The sequence below is a fragment of the Anopheles nili genome, chromosome 3 (genome assembly GCF_943737925.1).
Source record: "Anopheles nili chromosome 3, idAnoNiliSN_F5_01, whole genome shotgun sequence".
Classification (NCBI taxonomy): Eukaryota; Metazoa; Arthropoda; class Insecta; order Diptera; family Culicidae; genus Anopheles; species Anopheles nili.
Genome location: NC_071292.1, coordinates 54,971,960 through 54,986,238, shown reverse-complemented (window position 1 = coordinate 54,986,238; position 14,279 = coordinate 54,971,960). Strand labels below are relative to the sequence as shown.

At 42.1% G+C, this 14,279-nt stretch overlaps 4 protein-coding genes across 4 annotated transcripts in view; 1 reads left to right on the top strand and 3 right to left on the bottom strand.

The window, feature by feature from the left end:
- Nucleotides 1-558: 558 nt before the first annotated feature.
- On the top strand, nt 559-2,471 carry LOC128723260 (DNA-directed RNA polymerase III subunit RPC5). Its single transcript, XM_053816980.1, has 4 exons — nt 559-688; nt 768-896; nt 969-1,689; nt 1,756-2,471. Exons 1-4 carry the CDS (start codon nt 656-658, stop codon nt 2,337-2,339), a joined length of 1,467 nt encoding a protein of 488 aa, XP_053672955.1. The 5' UTR covers nt 559-655; the 3' UTR covers nt 2,340-2,471.
- A 127-nt stretch (nt 2,472-2,598) lies between these two features.
- LOC128724636 (cancer-related nucleoside-triphosphatase) lies at nt 2,599-3,269 on the bottom strand. Its single transcript, XM_053818359.1, has 2 exons — nt 3,239-3,269; nt 2,599-3,152 (listed from the first exon to the last, which is right to left on the bottom strand). The coding sequence occupies exons 1-2, from the start codon at nt 3,267-3,269 to the stop codon at nt 2,599-2,601; spliced, it is 585 nt and encodes a 194-aa protein (XP_053674334.1).
- Nucleotides 3,270-3,404: 135 nt separating this feature from the next.
- On the bottom strand, nt 3,405-4,688 carry LOC128725509 (histone chaperone asf1). Its single transcript, XM_053819261.1, has one exon. It carries the CDS (start codon nt 4,686-4,688, stop codon nt 3,987-3,989), a length of 702 nt encoding a protein of 233 aa, XP_053675236.1. The 3' UTR covers nt 3,405-3,986.
- Nucleotides 4,689-11,948: 7,260 nt separating this feature from the next.
- Nucleotides 11,949-14,279, bottom strand: part of LOC128726808 (potassium voltage-gated channel protein Shab) — a 38,851-nt gene continuing 36,520 nt past the window's right edge. Inside the window, exons 10-12 of the mRNA XM_053820636.1 lie at nt 13,607-13,892; nt 13,360-13,541; nt 11,949-13,286 (exon numbers count right to left, since the gene is read on the bottom strand). Of these exons, the coding sequence (XP_053676611.1) occupies nt 13,363-13,541; nt 13,607-13,892 (465 nt within the window). The 3' untranslated portion in view covers nt 11,949-13,286; nt 13,360-13,362. The remainder of the gene's footprint in view (nt 13,287-13,359; nt 13,542-13,606; nt 13,893-14,279) is intronic.

The window sequence follows — 14,279 nt, the reverse complement described above, 5'->3', positions numbered from 1 at the left end:
CAATGGTATCACTTTTTTTTTCTAGATTTTCAAATATTTGAAATCGATAAGTGTAAATTCTTAGCGCACTGCTAAAATGCGTTGTTTTTGTTTATCTTTGGCTGACAACGATGCAGTTGTTGATGCACTTTACCGGCTAGACGATTCGAGCAGATGCACTAACGTACAAAGCATCTTCAAGCTTAAAGTGAGTGTAAATGCAGCAATGGTAGATTGAGTTTTTTGCAGTGAATCAGCTTCTGAAGTTAGTTGAAAATTTCACCACGTTCAGAGTATGAATAATCAACATATTTTCTCCTATGATATCGGATCATTGACAGGCTAGTAAACATTTGCAGATATTTGAAATTCGAGCAAGAAATGCCATCGCTGTCAAGCGAGGTAATTGTCAACGTTGCCACCGGAAAGCAAGCGAGCGAGTTTTGAGAAGAAGCATTTGTTGGTCATTTTGGCGACAAAACCAATTAAACATCGAAATTTTCGGTTTATCAACTACTGCGCTAGCAAAATAAGAGCATTCACCATGGAAAGGTAGCAACGGGCAGTGAATCCAGTGTCGGTTGATGAGGAAGCAAGGCATCCTTTGGGCATCCCTGCTAATGTTAATTGGTAGGATCGGTTGCCTTCCTCGTGGTAGACAATAGTGGAAAAGATCATGGAAGATGAAGACGACCCCATCGTGGAAGAGGTATGTAATTTTCTTCTCTAACCTCTTGATCAACGGCAACAGATACGTTTCATTATTCCTTCCTGGGCCCACTCCACAGATTCCTGTTCATTTATCGAAGTTGTTATCGGAACACTTGTATGTGCTGCAGTATCCGGTTAAATCTTCATCGTCATCCTTCGACGACGGTCGGGTTGTGAATTGTTGCGTCAAACCCATAAATCAACAGGTAAGCGACCTAGTGCGGTTCAACCGGAAGAACAATGTGTATATCAAATTTCCCATTCGTGATGTTCTGCAGATTAAGGTCGATTTCGCGTTAGATACGGCGTCGAGCAACTATGATGCGTTCAAGGGAGAACAGTTCGCTTTGGCAGCCGACGGGAAGCAGCGAGACAAAAGCCAAAAGCTTACGTTCCGCAGCGGAACCATGGACAAGCAGTCGTTCTTGAGCACGAAACCGATCGAGGATGTAAGCCGCTATCTGGTGTGTGCGATGCAGGATGGCGAAGTGCACGCCACCCCGCTGAAGGGCATCGTTTCGATGCGACAAATGTTTTCCTACTTCGACAAGCAGGACAAGCGCACCAAGGCTGAGCAAAAGGCGGAACAGGACGCCGACGGTGTCGGGGCAGAGGACGAAGAACTGACGCAGGTGACGGTAAAGTTTGCCCGCACGGAGAACGAGAAGGTGCGCAAAGCGCGGGAAAAATCGTTCAACTATCTATCAAAGATGGAAGCGGAGGAACCGTGGTGCGAAGCGTTTTGGCATGAGAAACAGTCCGCCACGGCTAATCTGGAAAGGCAAAAGCTGATCAGTGGAAGTAGCGTAGGTGGTAGCGGACGGATGGAAGTAGACAGTGCTGCGCTGAACGTTCGGCCGATGGAGTACATGGATATGCTGATAAGCAAGGAGAAGACAGATAGAAACATCGACTCGTTGCTCCCCAGTAGGGTCGTCTGTTTGCACAAGCTAAAACAACTCCCCTTGCTGGATCAGCTGAAAGTCATACTTACGGATGGTATGTCAAAAGTCGAACGATATTTTTTTTCGGTCGAATCATAATTATATTTCTACTTGCTTGCAGCGAAAGTGATTACCTTTCAGCAAATTCTCGACTTGCTACCGGATCGGATGAATCCGGCAGAAAAGGTGCTACGTCTACTGCCACAAGTCGGTTGGTTGATCCGCGGCAACTGGGTCGTTCAGTCGGAATACGTCTATTTGGATGGCAGTGTATCCGGTACAAATGGTGTGTTGGCCGAGCAAATGCGCAAGGCGCGCGACTACATTCTCTACCGTTTTACGAAATGTGATAAACTCGAACGGCATCAGCTGGGAATCATAACGCAGCTTCCAACCGATGAGATCCGCGATATCTTGCTGTCGGTGGCAAAACTGAACACGTCCGACCGTACCTGGAGCTTGCTTTTGCCACCGAATGAATGTTTTCAGGGCGTGGACGAGCAAGAGATAAGCGAACGTCAGAGAGCTTTCTGGCAGGCCCGGGCGGACAAATTCACCGAGATGGAGCGAAACAGCACCACGCCAACGAGTAAACGGATACGAAAGCGGTCGACCCGTGACAGTGGCCCGACGACACCTAGCACTGGTGCCAGCATCGGGAACAGTCCTAACACCGCCCATTCACGGCAGCTTTCGAACGGGTGAAGCAGAAGGCGCCAGAAGGGCCCACGGGACACTAGATATTGGATAGATATTTGCTATATTCGAAAGGAGAAGGAGCGCGAAGTGCCACGCACGTCCGATTGGTGCCGTAGTACGATTCGGTACTTCCATCCCCTCCCCATTGTAAGTTTTCACCAGCCAAGGGACGTAATTAAGCTCTGTTTTATTTATGCAAAATACATTAAACCTTGAACAAACACGTTCAATTGAAAATAGCGCTCTGGACATTTTTTTCTGGAACCTAACGCCGGGAATGCAATAGAAGGGCTGCATTTTCGACGTCGCAGTACATTTGATCTCGGTTGGACGGTTTCACGTGAAACAGTTGACATCCGGGAATGCGTTTCAGCCGTTCGATTACGTCGATGCCAGAAGACTTCAGCGGAACGGTAGCAATGAAACGTACCTTCTTTGCGATAATCTCCTCAACGATTGCGTTCATTCGCGTGGCGAAAGCGCTCGATTTCATCTCCATTCGACCGATCTCGTCCAGCAGTAGCACACCGTCACTTGCAGAAATCCCCTTGTCACGTTGTTCCAGAGCAGGAAGAGCTAGTCGTTCGAATTCGCTTAAGCAAACCGAATACCGCCCAACAGTGGGGCAGTTGGATCGGGTTCCGGTAACACCAGTTCGCGCTAATGGCGCTCTACCACCAGCGAAGGTTACTATGTCGAATCCAACGCGATCCCCGGTGCGGGAGTCGCGTACTTCCTCCGTGTAAAATCCAGAAATGGGAATGTTACGCTTACTTAACTCGTTGCTAAGCTTGCACATTAGGGTCGTTTTACCAACTCCTGCAATTAACCAGACCATCGTAGATTAATAGAAATCGCTTGATTATTGTATTATGGATTAAGCGACGTTTGCGATCATGACATACCCGGCATCCCGGTTACTAGAATCAGACTCATGATGGAATGGCCGAAATTCTGTAAAGAAGAAGAGTTCATTTCAATCCATAGATGCTTTAGTAAGTTCTGGTTCAATGATAGACTATCAGAAGACAATCAACAGCAATAATTTTTCGGATTAATTTTAACCGTCGAACCAAGTAATAATGGTTTCATAAGCCTCGGTATTAGAAAATTCTTATTTTATTCTACTTTCGTGTGTTTCAGCGCCGCTATTTAAAGGCTAACTAGATTTTTTTTAATTTGGTTCTTTATTTACATGACCTCGAATGCCCTTAGAGCTATTTCTCCTCGTCTCACGTGTCAGCTGAGCTGAGGGAAATTCGCACCTAGCCTGCTATGCAGCGGCTTTTTATAACAGTTGCTATGTTACAACGATTTCAGAAACGAAGTAATAGCTGGGACAGCAAATATTAGCAAAACTAAAGGGCAGAAAAGTGTGTACGTACGAAACTAATCGCATGTTGATATGAAAAAAGAATTTGCGCAAGAAACTTAGAACGTATCCCTTATTTGCACCGTCATTCATTTGGAGATCGGTGAACAAACAGTCGAAAAAATCAAATATATGATATTTATATACGCTAACAACGGTTAACCTTAGCTTAAAAAGATTTGGGGAGAAACATATTATTCCATGCACACCGCCGCCAGTGGTTAATGTGTATATCCCGTCTACTTTACGCCCCCCCACTCTTGTCGAGTGTCTTTCCACGCTCAGCATTCCATCGCCAGCGAGTTAGAGTTTTCGTTAAATTCGGGCATTTCCGTGGCAGGCATTGCGATGCTGTTTTCGTCGTGCACCAAATCGGAAGGATTCTGCGAACCGCTGTCCGAACCGGCATCCATTCTGTGATCGTCGTTTTCTCCGTTCGGGGCCATTTCGTCAGCTGGCACCTCTTCTCCGTCCATCATGCCGTTCGACGGACCGCCTGCCACTCCGTTCGAGGGAGCATCATCCCAGTTGATCTTGAAGCGAGTTACGCGCGGCTTCGTAGCTAGTATGTTGCGTGTCATCTTGTGGAACAGCGGCTTTGGCGGGGGGTTTTCACGCAGTTCCGGATCGGCGTACTCATTGTTGATGAAGTAACCAACGCGCACAAACTCCTGGCCACGGTAGGAACAGGTTAGCAGTACCACTGTAACGCCGACGGCGTCCTGCTCTGGGATGCGACTAACATTTGGCGGATCCGCCTGGAAGACGAATATGTGCCGACCTTCCGGTACGGGACCGACGTATATCGTATCTAACACTTGATCGAATGCTTCCGATTCGGCCGAACCGACGTAGATCATCTTCCACTCGAGATCCTCTTTCAGTTCTTCGATGCATTCAAATGTCAGCTCAAATTGAAATGGGTTAAGGAAGCTGCTGGGATTGTCCAAAACTACCACGTTGGTGATATGCACCTTTGCCATGGTTCGCAAATATGTTTGTCAGAGTCTGTTGTATCTACTCGAGGGTTCAAACAATGCTTGGAATTCTTCTTCACCCAATACAGCTTACACAGAGAACAAAGGTGACACTGGATCCCCCCGTTCACTTACGGGTTCTTTTCGCCGAGTGTTGATTTGCCGTACGCTCGAGCACGATTATTGTTCGCAGCGTGACTCGCCACTGCAGTTTGTAAAAATATCGTCTTTGCAATGAATCACAATAAACCGGGTGCTAGAATGGCATTCAAAATAAAAAACAAAAATCAGTACTTGCTTCTTCTTCTTTTCAGCTATCGGTATTGAATGTTTCCAGAATAGAAAAAAAGGCATGGATTGGCAAGGAACGCAAACAAAGGCACACTATTCTTTTCGTTTCATATTTCCTACGCACTAATTACTTCTTTTTTTACTATTAGAGTAATTTGCATAGGAAAATATTCATTTAAAGACAGCGAGACGCTTGCAAGACCGGTACGGATTCAAGCTTCCGCAGGCCTAACCTAGTACCTGATTTGTATAGTAGTACTACAAGATATGCCAACTGCTGGGTTATATTATGAGAGGACTACTGGAAGAACCGACTATAAACCGATATAAATACTATTACAACCGAGTTATCACATTTTGCCAAATAGCTAAAATGGATAAACAACATTGATCAAGCTTCGACTCATTTAGCAACGTGGTGTTCAACCACGTTATATTCTTGTACGTACCTGATTTAATATCTTTTCCCAATGTAATTTGGGCTCACATTTGTAGAAAACCACTATTAATCGATGAAATTTATTTCAAACACTAAATTAATTCGTTTTTCTCAATTCCCTCCAAAACAATTGCGCGGGCACGCATAGGCACACAGCTTTTGACAAATGCCAGGATTCTGACAGTGTGATGGTTTTAAATTGACGTATTACATTTAAATGCTTAAGCAAATTGACGTTGCACCAAAGTAATTTGAAGCTTTAATTTAATTTCAATATAAGAACATAAATTGGATTAACAACACCCATCTTCCTCACACAAAATGTACCGAAACTTACCAACGTCACAAGACATAGATCCACTAGAAAATTTAACCGAGTCAGCCCGGGATAAGGCTCACAGCGACTGTTGGGAGGAAATGCCTTTCGGTCCAAAAACAATTATTCAAATCTCAATACATTCAATCAATAAGCACATAAATAAATGATATTTAATATAGGTTACAGTATTTGAGATTTACTAATACAAAACATAGGTATCCTGTTGGGACTTATTAAGATGAGTTGTCTTTTTAGTTTCAAGCCACTGCCAGCTTACACCGATGAAACTCGGAAAGCCATGCTTTAGCTAAAGAATGATAACTAAACTTGCAACTAAAACCAATGGAACACTATTTAATGTTATCAAGAATGAGGGTCTATTATAATTACTAGGAAAAAAGTTCCACAAATTGTTTTAAATATGTAGCAAATTGATGGTGTTGAATACCAACATAAGTTCTGTAGAGTGGTAGTATTTATTCAAATCGAATGATGAAAACAAGTTTAGATTTCAGCATGCTTTCGTCAAAAACCACCTCATCGAGACTTTTCTCAATAGTAACAGGTGAGCATAGCTGAAAATCATTGATTTTACGAGTTTTTTTTACACAAGCAACAGGAGACAACTGCTCCGATATGAAATTTTTTAAATTTCAATCAGGAAAATAAGTTTTGTATTCGAAGAAAAAAATCCGTGATTTTGCGAAATTTCACTCCAAATTCAAATATTTTCCTCACGTTCAAGATAGGTGATTTAACCAAACGATTTAAATCATATTCGGAGCTCATAAACACACTGCACGTTTAGCAATGAAGTTGCTCGTTTTATTAATTCTTTACTTTTATTGTTTACCGCTTCGTTTGCAATGTTTTCATCGTCTTATATCGTCTTTTCCCGATTTGCGTGTGTTTTCTCAAACATCTTTTCTTCATTAGCAGGTTTGGTTGCTCTCTATCGATTGCTTGGTTATATAGGCGTAACGAATTGTTTTTCCTCCACCAATGCCTGATTTCCGTCTATTTATCTTCCTGTCTACGCAATCGGGTTTGTGGTTTACTTTACCATTTGTCTATCTGTTACCTCGGTTGGACAAATGAAAAAGTGGAATCGCTTCATAACTCGCTTCCTTGTGAATTTACGTATGAATAAAAACGTGATTTTTTGAAACGATGCGAAACAAGTAACGAAATACCATTTAATATTCTACATCGTTTTCATTTCGATACATATATATGCCTGGTACGTTTTTCTAGCATGTGAACGTTCGTTTGCGTTTTAGAATTGATTTTCTCCGTTTTGGTAATATTTTGACAAAATTTCCATTTTTTTTGATGTAGTTATCATAAGCATGGTGTTGGCTTTTTTGGGGTCAGATCTGAATGTGTGCTTTATCTTGTTCGCTCTAATTTGATGTATTTGAAAGAATGTTTGCTGAATACATTATTTGCCGTAACAAGTAAGTAAGTGCGTGAAAATGTGTGAGTCTGAAGATCTGTAAGCTAGAAATTTCGTTCCATACCGTAATATCGTTAACGTGGATCGTAAAAACCGTCGACTATCGCGCGTTTGTAGGACGAACAGTACATAAATGTATTCTTTGTTTTACTTATTTTTACCGAGTTACTCTCTGCTTTTACTTTTGCCTACACGACTCTTCATGGCGTCGGCAACAATTCTTGATAGGATGTTATCTTTGTTCGATCAGCTAAGTATAACGCTTTGCAGGGACTTTTGGCGGTTGACAATGAGCTAAACTGATAAACTGATTGGGGGTTTATCTGGTCGATTGGACAAAGGTAATGGTTTAAAAAAACACAACCCATACCATAACAGTAGCTTGGAAAGCACGAAACAGAACATAAATTAAAACGTAACTGTCGAGTAAACAGGAGTTTATGAGTTGATGATTGCATCTTCAACTTCAGGCGTATGCTTTAAACGAACAGGTTTAGTTTCAAGCCATCCACAGGTTGTGTTCACCATTTTGTACATTTTTGTTTTTTTTTCTCCAATTTGTGCTCGTTTTCATTTTGATCAGCTGTTTCAAATATTGTTTGCATTTTGTTCTTTTCTTCATTGACCGTTCGAAAAGGTTGGATTTATCTTTAACTGGATTTTTGATTTGTTCTGCATGATTTCTAATCACCCCCTGATAAGATCTGTTATTCTCTGGCATTGAGCGCGATGGCCATTTGCGTTTGCGGTGAATCTCCTCCGTGCATCTATCGATGCATGCCATGGATGCGCATTCTCCATTACAGTTTGCATTGGATCTAATCTCGTGTTAGGAATTGCTGCGGCTTGTCCTTGCTCTACCACTTCCATGAATTGTTGGGGCTTAAGAAATGTGTATCTGAATGTACAATGTTGCACTCGCGTGAGCTGAAAAATATATTTGCCTAAACGTACATTTTAGTTAAATTTAACTTTAACTTGCTCTGTTGGACTCCTTAACACTAAACTTTCTCTTTTTACTCCAAACATCTGAATTTTGATATAGCTTGTTCATTTTGTATATTCCTTATAATCTTTCATTGTTGAACGATTTTGTAGTTAACCTTTCCGAGAATAGTTCTACCAATGTTATTGCAGATTACGTGCTATATGTAAGATTCGCACGTTCAAAAATTAGGACATTACTAAACCGCGCTCGTTTGATTTTAATTTACTCAGTTGCGTACTCGTCAAGTTTACTCGCTTACTTTAGTGTAAATAGTTTGTTTGTCGTAGAAGAGTTTTGAATGTAGTGAGAGAGTCGTAGGGTTTTTTGAATGAGGGATGAAATTTATTGTAATGGAAATCGAAACATCGAATCACTAAACGTACCGAAGTAAAAAACTATTCATAAACCTTAAAAAAGTGGCAGATAAAAAATAAATGAAAAAACCAAAAACACGTTTCATTCGTTCGTATTAAAATAAAGCTCGGTTACTAAGTTCGTAAAAATTAATATGCTTTATTGAGTTGAAGTGTAAAGTAAACAACATATAAATGCTAACAACTAAGCAACATTATGATCAAACAGACCTAAGCGTAGGGTACAGATTCCGACGAACCAAAAGAAGACAACTGAATACAACATACAACAAATAACATCACTTGCTTCTGCAGCTTCATAAAATTGACTAGACAGGACTAGTAAGAGAAGTCAACGCTAAATTCATCGCAAGTTGCTCGGCAGCCGGAAATACAACTGGGCGTCTCCATTAGACGTGATGAACGAGACGGTTTGGGATCATAATGCAATAGCCTACGTTGATAGATGCGTGTGAGATGCTTAGCTATGCTGGATTGGAAATCGTAAACGTTACATTGACGCTGTTTGCCTGGTGCTAGGTGCTCGAAGCATGCCATGGATGTTGCATCGGTACTCCAGTGCCCTATGAATAAGGATCTCACGGCTCAACAGGTTCTATTGCAGTTTTAGTTGAAAAATGTAATAGTAATAGCGGTAGGAGTAGTATTGTATGTAAGAATCCCAGGCTTCCTAGCGTTTCTGGTAGGGTTGTCTATTGAATGACTTCGAGTGTATCTGTGGCCACAGCGCTCCTGGCTCTGAATGAGTTCTTGTTCATGACTCTAAACTCTAATCGTAACGATATAGACTTACCATTGTACACGATCTTATGTAATATATATATATTTCTATGTATACATATCTATACGTATGTATAAGAGTATAATTTAATGTAACACGGTTGCTATTTATCTGCGTGTCTAACACTGCTTTTCTTGTCTCATTTCGCTAAACATCCCTTTCCGCCGGTGTTTTGGTTCGCCTTGATTTCTTTACATAGAATATTAGCTTCATTTCATATATCCTTTTTTGCCGTTGGTTCGACTTTGTCAACTGTTTTTTCTTCTGTTTTTGTTAAGCTTCATACGTTTTATGATTTATTTCCCTTTTTTCTTCCATTTTCAATGCCTTTACAATTTGTGCTGCAGGTGTGTTATTTAGCATAATTGTTGTATGTTTTTGTGAGTGTATCGTTTGTTTTTTGGGTTGCTCCTTTGTCGCTTCGGTAATTGTATATATGTATATATCTATATAATGTAATGTCTTCATATAGAAAATATTTAAAAAGCACATTTCAATTTTCTTTTATAATTCAATGTTAACGTAGTACGTCTGCCTCTACTTACCTTCATAAACTTTCTAATAATCTTTCACGTTCTCTATTTTACCATAAACTTCCTTTCTCTCTCTTTCTCTCTCTCTCTGTCTCTCCCTCTCTTTCTGTCTATCGCTCTCTAAACCTTGTGCTTTCATTTTTGCAATTCACCTATTTCTCTGTCACTTTTTCATTCGTACCAACTGTCCGTTGATTTAATTTCATTTGCTAGTTTGTTTTGCATATTTTTCGAATTACTATACACCCTTCTGCGTTCGCTTTGTTATACTAGAATGAATTATTCTGCCAAGAGTGTCCTTTGCTTCCCTTTCCCTTTTGCTGATTTTCTCATTCAACTTTTTTTTTAATTTATAGTTATTTCCTTGTGTATGTGTGTGTTTTTTTTATTTAAATCACAGATATAAGCCATCCTTTTATATATTTATGTATAATAATTACGTTTTGTGTGGCTGTTTTATGTCCGTTTTGTGCAGATGAGACCGTGTACTAATAATGCGTTCAACATAGCCCATCAATATATTTCACTCGAGTCTAACGCGTTTTATTTCCTGCCTTCACTAACAGCCGTTACTTTTTGTCACGTCTCTCGATTTTTTGTTTGATTGCATAAGTGTTTGTGGGTGTATGTACGTGTGAATAATTTTTCCTTGTTTTCGATGTGATTTTTTGCGATTTTGATTACGTGACGTTTCTTATGTGATCGGTTAGTGCTAATGTAGGCGAGCATATTGCAGCATGTTGCTTTGGAGCATTAGATAAATGTGGTATGATTTTTGACTATAAATTCACGATTATTTTTATGTACTCCACTAGCGTCCACTGGCGTTTATCATATTAGTTCCATGATTTGTTGCTCTGTCTATCGATCGTCACGGTTCTGCGTAGATCGTGGATTGGTTCTTACGCACATCTCTTACACGATAAGTTTTGCGTACGAACATTGATCACGTGCTCGTTGGCGTACTTGCCAATGAATTTATAAAAAAGGGGTGGCAAAGAAATCAAGCACAATGGCGCTTAACCCTTTCATAGCAAAGCGACTTTGTCTGATCACTAGCTATTTTGAGATATTGATACGAGGAAAAGTGTGTTTGCTTGGTACTCTGAATTACTGTTAACTGGCCTCCCTATCAAAATGTGTGGAGAAAAGGGAATCATTATGCAAACAGTATTTATTTTGTGAATTTTACGTTTACGTTTTTTTTTACTTGTGGTGCTACTGTTCTTTCCATCCGGGTGTTGTGAAATTAGCTGTATAAATTGGCGGTAAGGTTGTATTGCTTTCGGTTAAACGGTAGAATTCGGGGCTCGTAAGCATATATTTTGCTTTCCCACCTAGCTCGGGAGGATGCATACGTGAGCCAGCTGGACATTAGAGATTTTTAGTTGGTTTTGAGTTATTTACGTGTTTCTATTATAACTTTTTCTTCACCTATTTTATTGAAACGAAACTTGCATAGCAGGATAGGATAAATGTGTAGGAGGATAAAATGCGCCTCCAATGTACAACTGGCTGTGGGATTCCACCACATGCCGTTTAACTTTTTTTTGGGTGTGACCCTTTCGTCGAAAAACTGGAAAAACGCGAATCAAACAATTCGTCTTATTTATTTTTCCAATCCACAAAACGAATAAATTGATTGTCTGTGTAATCGAAAACATCGCACGCTCCGAGAGTTAGTATACGGTTGAGGTTAGCCTAAAGTGTATCGATTGTTAGTTTCACTCGTACTGTAAGGATGCCTCCGAATAGGCAGAAGCATTGGAATATTCAGAAAAGTTTAAAACAGGACTAACAACATCAACAGCGGAGCTAACACTTTGCGATGATACTAGCAGAAAAAAAAAATCATCATCCGCCTCTAAAGTCAGGACATACAGTATTTATGAAAATAGCTATCGCTCTTGCTGTCCTGAAAGTGGCAACGGAAACAAAACACTCAAAAGAGAGTGCGCCAAACGCGGTAAAATGCTTACCTCGTCTGTCAGCCTAGAAAGAGGATAGTTAGGTGGAGGAGAAAATGCTCTGGATGGAACTGGTCGATCACGCGATCTTGTTGTAGATTGTATCATGTTCGTAGTCTCCTGTAGTCTAACCCCACGGTGGCGGTGGTGCTCGCTAGCTTTTTTTTGGCTTTTACCTTTAAAATGTTACCATAAGGGAAGCTTTTCCCACATCGAATGGCTTTGCGGCGGGAAGCTTTATTTGTGCAATTGTGTCGAAACTGAATTTGTTTTTGCATTGGCAGGACTGCTGAGGCTCATATGCACCGATTCCACCGCTCGGAGTGTTGGCCATCCTGTGTGTGTGTGGGTGAGTGTTCGTGTGTCTGCTGTTCATGTGTATGCGCGAGCGTTGTGTTTCAGCTTAAAAGTTAAGCACCTTAATATTAAATGATTTTTCATCGCTCTATTCACGTTGCTGCTAAGACATTGTTATGCTCTTTCTCACTCCCAATCTCTCTCTCTCTCTCTCTTTCTCTCTCTCTGTCTCTCTCTTTCTTGTTCAACAACGTCAATTCCTACATTTTAAAAGCCTTTGCATTTTAAATCAGTAAAAATAGAATCGAGTAAACATTCAGTGCATTGGGTTACAGTGTAGGTAACGTTTTTTCTTGTTCATGTTTCTGTTCCTTTTTTTTCGTTTTGTTCGTTATTTGCATTTGCTTCTCTAGCACGTGGTGGTGTACTATGTACAGACGTAGTTTCTCTTTGGTTTCTTATACAGCTCCGAGTTGTCACAGGTGTTGCTAATAAGATCGCTACTATGCTACTGCTAACTTTTAACACTAGTACACATACGAATTTCAGCTTCGTTGGAGCTGCTAGCTATTTCCTTCGGCTTGCACGCACCAACCATTGGCTCACGGGTGCGCTCACCGGCGTGCTCCCAATTATTACTTAACCTAGCCACTAGTGCCGCCACTATACGCCTTACGTCTAGGATACGCCAAACACTTCTAGAGTTCGCGGATGGAGGGCAGTATTTGCTTTTCATTTTTTGTTGTTGTTTCTGTTTGTTTCTGTTTCTCCTTGCCACAGCCACGATCGCGACCTTATGCGCACTGCGCCTATCTGCTGGCCGTGATATTAGGTTTTTTTTGTTCCGCTAATGCAGCGGTTCACTGTAATGGTTACGTCGGCGTAGGTGACTCTCGTCGCTCGTCCTTGTTAGAACGCATAATGGCTGTAACGCCGTGAGGTGCGCATAATGGCCAGTTGACGAATGTCGTAATGCAGCGATCCAACGAACGGTGTCCTTTGTTCTCGTGAATTTCTCCCGTGGAGATGTACGATGCACTGCTTCAACATGCTGAGTACTTTGGACCTTCGATTCGACCTTCACATTCTTCACCCGGGGTGCATTGGGTAGTTCGCAACGTGCTTAGATTGTTGTTTCGTCACCAACCGACGGCTTTTCCTAAGGGGCATATGAAAATCGCATCAAATGATAGCTTGTCTTTCTAATTTTACAACATGTGGGGGTGGCTTACCTGCTACGAAGAGGACGCCCCATATCCGCTGCTGCCACCGTGGTTTTCAACCGAGTTGCCCCTGCTGGTGGTGGTTTTGCTTTCGTCGCTCGACGTCAAGCTGCTGCCGGCAAACGACGCCTTGTCCTTATTACTATTGCTGTTACTAGCGGCAAGATATGTTGAGAACGCTGTTTCCGACTCTGCGCGTAAACGAAGGTTATTAGCAAACGTGAAAAGGCGCACCAAACCCAGGCTCTTGTCTCACCTGTGCTACTTTCCCTGGTGCCGGTGTCCAAACGCCGATCACCGGTCAGATGGTCGACGTACGTGCCGATGCCGACACCACGCGTCAGCTGAGGTTTGCTCTGACGAGCGACCTCCTCCTGCGAGTAGCGGGGTTGCGAAAATTTGCTAGCTGCCAGCGGTTTGGCTGTGGCCCCCAACGAGGCCGGTGTTGAGCGCTGGTGCGTGAGCCGGTGCCGCTGCACCAGTGGTGTGATGGAGGTCGCGATCATCGTACTTCCGGAGTAATCAGTATTTGAGTCGCTCCCCTGGGGGTGGACAATAGCTCAGATTAGCCGGGATCGTAGAACTCGCTGCGAGCAGGATGTGCGGCTCTCGGATGCGCAAAACGAGCACGCGGCCACTATCGAGCAAACGTCTAGCAGTTCTAGCGCAACTCAAGCGGGGGTTGAGCCTTGCTCAATCGTTTCGACATTTGCTAACGAACACTAAACGGCTAAACGGGGTAATTAACGAACAAACGTACACAGCAACAAACGGGGATACGGTCAGGGTGTTCAAACAGGAAAGGGTTCCAAATGGCGATAGTAGCGATAGTTCAGGGGTCCTTAGTGGGAGCTATCTCTCAGAGTCTCAATGGGGGGGTATTTGGTAGGCGCGAGCACTGGATACTTACAAGGCTGGCTCCTGTCGGT

Bases quoted from the DNA above. Each gene is read 5' to 3' on its own strand.
- LOC128723260 (XM_053816980.1), top strand. From the start codon at position 656: ATGGAAGATGAAGACGACCCCATCGTGGAAGAG. The intron at 897-968 runs GTAAGCGACCTA...GATGTTCTGCAG, and splicing joins TCAAACCCATAAATCAACAG to ATTAAGGTCGATTTCGCGTT. The intron at 1,690-1,755 runs GTATGTCAAAAG...ACTTGCTTGCAG, and splicing joins GAAAGTCATACTTACGGATG to CGAAAGTGATTACCTTTCAG.
- LOC128724636 (XM_053818359.1), bottom strand. From the start codon at position 3,269: ATGAGTCTGATTCTAGTAACCGGGATGCCGG. The intron at 3,153-3,238 runs GTATGTCATGAT...GGTTAATTGCAG, and splicing joins TCTAGTAACCGGGATGCCGG to GAGTTGGTAAAACGACCCTA.
- LOC128725509 (XM_053819261.1), bottom strand. From the start codon at position 4,688: ATGGCAAAGGTGCATATCACCAACGTGGTAGTTTTGGACAATCCCAGC.